General features: G+C 65.4%; 1 protein-coding gene across 1 annotated transcript in view; it reads left to right on the forward strand.

Moving 5' to 3' along the window:
* CRIP1 (cysteine rich protein 1) overlaps nucleotides 1-1,408 on the forward strand; it is a 1,646-nt gene extending 238 nt beyond the window's left edge. Inside the window, exons 2-5 of the mRNA XM_006925614.3 lie at nucleotides 744-838; nucleotides 913-970; nucleotides 1,133-1,179; nucleotides 1,278-1,408. Of these exons, the coding sequence (XP_006925676.1) occupies nucleotides 744-838; nucleotides 913-970; nucleotides 1,133-1,173 (194 nt within the window). The 3' untranslated portion in view covers nucleotides 1,174-1,179; nucleotides 1,278-1,408. The remainder of the gene's footprint in view (nucleotides 1-743; nucleotides 839-912; nucleotides 971-1,132; nucleotides 1,180-1,277) is intronic.
* The last annotated feature ends 2,688 nt before the right edge of the window (nucleotides 1,409-4,096 follow it).

Consider the following 4,096-nt stretch of genomic DNA (forward strand, 5'->3'; position numbering starts at 1 on the left):
CGGGGCTACGGGCCTGGGCCGCTCAGGGGCGGAGGCTCCGGGGGACCCTGCGCGGACATCTCAGCCCTGCCTGAGGCCGCCTGGATGCGCAGGTCGGGACCCCTGCGTGGGGTGCCTCTGCCTGTCTCTGGATCTTCCAGTGTTTGGGTCACGCTCTCTCCCGCCTCCTCCGGGGCGCGCCCTGGGCGGGGACCCCGTGGAGCAGGAAGGAACGCGGGACTCCGGCCGCCCCTGCCGCGCTAAGTAGAAACAGACGGGGAAAACTTGCGCCTGGGGCGCGATCCCGGGCGCACTCCCGTTCCCAGCGCCACTTTCCTGCTCTGCGCCCCGAGACCCACCCATGGGAGGGGCAGGAGGAAGTGAGAACTCCCCCGCCCGGGCCACCGGGAGGGCGCCCTGCAGGCCGCACCCGGTAACTGGCGCAGAGGTCAGAGGGCTCGACCCCGCAGCAGGGCCCTCCTGACCTTCCAGCCCCTTCCCCTCCAGCCCCACCCGACCCTCAGAACCCTGGCCGGGGGCTCGCAGCCCCTCCCATTTAGTCGGCTGGATTGGTGGAGGAAGCTGGAGATGCAGCTACAGACTGACAGGGCCCAAGGGCCATCTGAGACTTCGGGTGGGCCACCAAGTGTGGCAGAGTGAGGCCCTAGGCAGAGGTGGCTGGAGCAGGTGGGTGCGTGAGTGGGCAGGTGTGCCCTGTGTCCCCATAGCGGTGTCTCATGGGGGGCCTGTCTGTATCTCTGCAGCCGAGCGGGTGACGTCCCTGGGGAAGGACTGGCATCGGCCTTGCCTGAAGTGTGAGAAGTGTGGAAAGACACTGACCTCGGGGGGCCATGCCGAGGTAGGCGGGGCCACAGGGGCAGCAGGTGTGTGGGGTTCGGTGGGGCCAGCCCCTAACGGACCCTTTCTCTGCAGCACGAAGGCAAACCCTATTGCAACCACCCCTGCTACTCCGCCATGTTCGGGCCCAAAGGTATGCTCTCTGGCCCGACCTAGCTCTCAACGGCCCGACCCAGCTCCCCATGGCCCGACCCAGCTCCTCAGGGCCCAACCCAGCCCCCCACGGCCCGACCCAGCCCCCTACGGCCCAACCTAGCCCCCACAGCTCCTGACCTGCCCCCTACTTTCTCTGCAGGCTTTGGGCGGGGTGGAGCTGAGAGTCACACTTTCAAGTAAATCCAGGTACACCCCCATCCCGCCCCCCTCCCAGATGGCCCTCAGGATGGGCCCCCAGTCCTGAGTGAGGCTTGCACTCACCAGAGTCCCCGTCTCTCTTGCAGGCTGTGGTGACCCCACCCCTGGACTTCCGCCAGACCACTGTCCCTCCGGGCTGATGATTGCTGGCCTTAACCCTGGGTACCTGGGGCTCCCCTGTTATCCAGCACCCTCAATAAACCCAGTGCTGGGAAGACCTGCCTGTGTGTGCCTGTTGCTGGGGATTGTGGGGGAGCTGCAGTGGAGGTCCTGATGCTACACCCCGCGTGGCACTTGCCCTGCCTGCTGCGGCCCAGAGTGGAGGGGCCTCTCCTGGGGGCCCAGCGCAGGCTGCAGCACCCCCCGCACAGCAAGTGGCCTGGCTGCCCTGGATGGCCCCACGGAGGCTCAGCTCGGCAGCTCCAGACTCACGGGTGTCCCAAGCCCACTGGGCAAGGGGAGGTCTGATGGGTCAGTGGGAGTGCAGGGCACGGCAGGGCAGCGCCCCGAGACCCAGCTGTGCGGTGGTTAGCTGAGCTCAGCTGGTTCCGTTTTTGGGCTTTGGGGGCGTTGTGGTAGGGAGTCCTTGCCGGTCCTCCCCACTTCCTGCTGCCCCAACGATCCCCATCCCCCCACATCCCACTAGACCCGGCCGGCCGTGCTTCCGCAGGGGCGTCCATCTGGACACCATCGCCCCTTGTTTGTCCCCACCCTGTGCCCAGGGACTACCAAGTGGCCGGTTGCCCAAAAAGGGGCATTTGAGGACTGGCTGTGAAGCGATGGCTGGGAGCTTTCTGGAAACTTCTGTGTCAATTCAAGCAGCAGCTGCAGACTCACTGGCCCCCCTCAGAGCCCTCCCCATTCACCCCCCCATCCCACCCCTAGCACCCTGCCCAGGTGGACACGGCCCCTCCCAGGTCTCTGCTGACCTGAGGAGCCCAGACAGGTCATCGTAGCTTAGCACGTGGCCTCGGCCCTGGCCCAGGCCTTTGGTGGCTGCACTGCAGGCCTGAGCTGGACGGGCTGTGGGGGCTGAAAGGCAGTGTGCGGTGTTGGGAGCGTGTGGGTGTGTGAGAGAGAGATTGAGTGATTCATGGAATTCCATGAGCTGGGAGCTGGCATGCTTCTTGGTGACAGATGGGTTGGAGTGGGGAGGAGGGAGCAGAGGCTGCTAAGCGAAGGCCGGGTCCCTCAGCGGACAGTAATGGGGTAGAGACCGGGACCCACCGAGTGGGCAGTGGATGCACAGAAAACCTGCCCTGCCCTCTCCCCGCACCCACTCCCCATTCCGCCCCCCCCCAGCTCATAGTCCAGGTGGGGGCCACTCGAGGTGAGTGCTTAGAGAGCCGATGCCTGCAGGATGAGTGTGTCGGCCGGGCCTCAGGTGGGCTGAGAAACATGGTCTCTACTCTGAAGGCTGCATGGAGGGTGGCAGGGAGGCCTCTGCGCTGGTCCTAGCCCGAGCCAAAAGCGAACCCTGGAGGGGATGGGTGAGGGCCGGGGGAGCAGGCAGCAATGGTGCCCGGGGGTGAGTGAGCAGGCCAGCAGGTGGCCACTGCAGTGCAGTGGAGGGTGCAGACGAGAAATGGCTGTTCCAGGTGAGGGTGCTGGGGTGGACGACCCAGGGGCACTGTGGGGGAGCCGGGGCGGAGGAGGTTGGTCATGGGGGGACATGGGTGAGGAGCTGGCTGAGCCTGAGAGGAGGCGAGCAGCAAAGGTGAGAACTGAGAAGGACGTGGGCCCCTGATCCGACCGTGCTCGGCGGCCGGGCCGGGCCGGGCCGAGGTGGGGAGGGCTGGGGTCCTGGGGTCCCGGACAGATTTCTTGCTCCTTCCCTCTCCTCTCCCCTCTCTGTCTTCTTGACAGCTTCAAGGCACAGTTTACATACCACAAAATTCACTCGAGCACTTTCCACGCTGTCACCAATTCACAGACTCTGCAGTGGTCACGATCCAGTTCCAGACTCATGACCCACAAAAGTTCCCTCATGCCTAGCTGCTGTCACTGTCCAGTCCTGGACCCTTCCCAGGCCACTGCTACCTGCTTTCTGTCCCTACACATTTGCTTCTCTGGACGTCTCACAGCCACAGCATACAGAGCAGTTGTCAGCGGTGCGGCGGTCGCTGGCCGTCACCCCATTGGGTGGGCTTACTGCACAGCTGGCAGCCCTCGCATCCTTTCGTTTGGGGCTGTTCTGAGCAAGGCTGCTCTGCACTTCCGTGTCTGCGAGCACAGCTCTCACAGGTTCCGGGGCTGGCACTGTTGGGCGTAGGGTAAGCGTGTGTCTAACTCTGAAACGACCGCCGAGCTGCTCTCCAAATGTTCCTTCAGAGACTGTCTTCAGTGGCGGGAAGGAGAGGCTAAGGGTGCAGGGCAGAGGGAGGCTGGCGAAGGCTGGCCAGACAGAGGATGGGCGGGAGAGGCTGGGCCGTGTGTCTGCAGATGTAGGTTACGGTGGAGTCACCGGCCTTCCGGGAGGTGCTACGCGCCCGCGTGCGGAAGGGTCGAGCTGTGGGGGTGAGAGGGAGTCCGGGCGCCCCCTGGTGGCCGGGCCAGAAAGGGCTTCGCGGAAGAGGAGGGTCTCCCCTGGGGTCCGTGGGCCGGCGCGGCGCGGCTCTCCAGATCTCTGGAGCTCCCCGAGCCCGGCCGCAGATTCTCCCGCGCTTGCTAGGCTGCCATTTGGTGCAAGGGGTAAGGCGCTATTTGATGGGGTCTGAACCAGCGGTGTTCGGTGTCGCCGCAGAGAGCGGTCAGATTGGGCCGTAGATTGCTGACCCCGCGGAGCTGTCAACGCCGATTGGTCCCCGCTAGACCGGAAGTGCCTCTACGACGGACACAGCAGGCCCAGCCCGCGCGGGGATTGGGTGCAGGCGCCGCAGAGGCGGCACCGGCGCGGTGATTGGAC

Source organism: Pteropus alecto, unplaced genomic scaffold (genome assembly GCF_000325575.1).
Source record: "Pteropus alecto unplaced genomic scaffold, ASM32557v1 scaffold8, whole genome shotgun sequence".
Taxonomy (NCBI): Eukaryota; Metazoa; Chordata; class Mammalia; order Chiroptera; family Pteropodidae; genus Pteropus; species Pteropus alecto.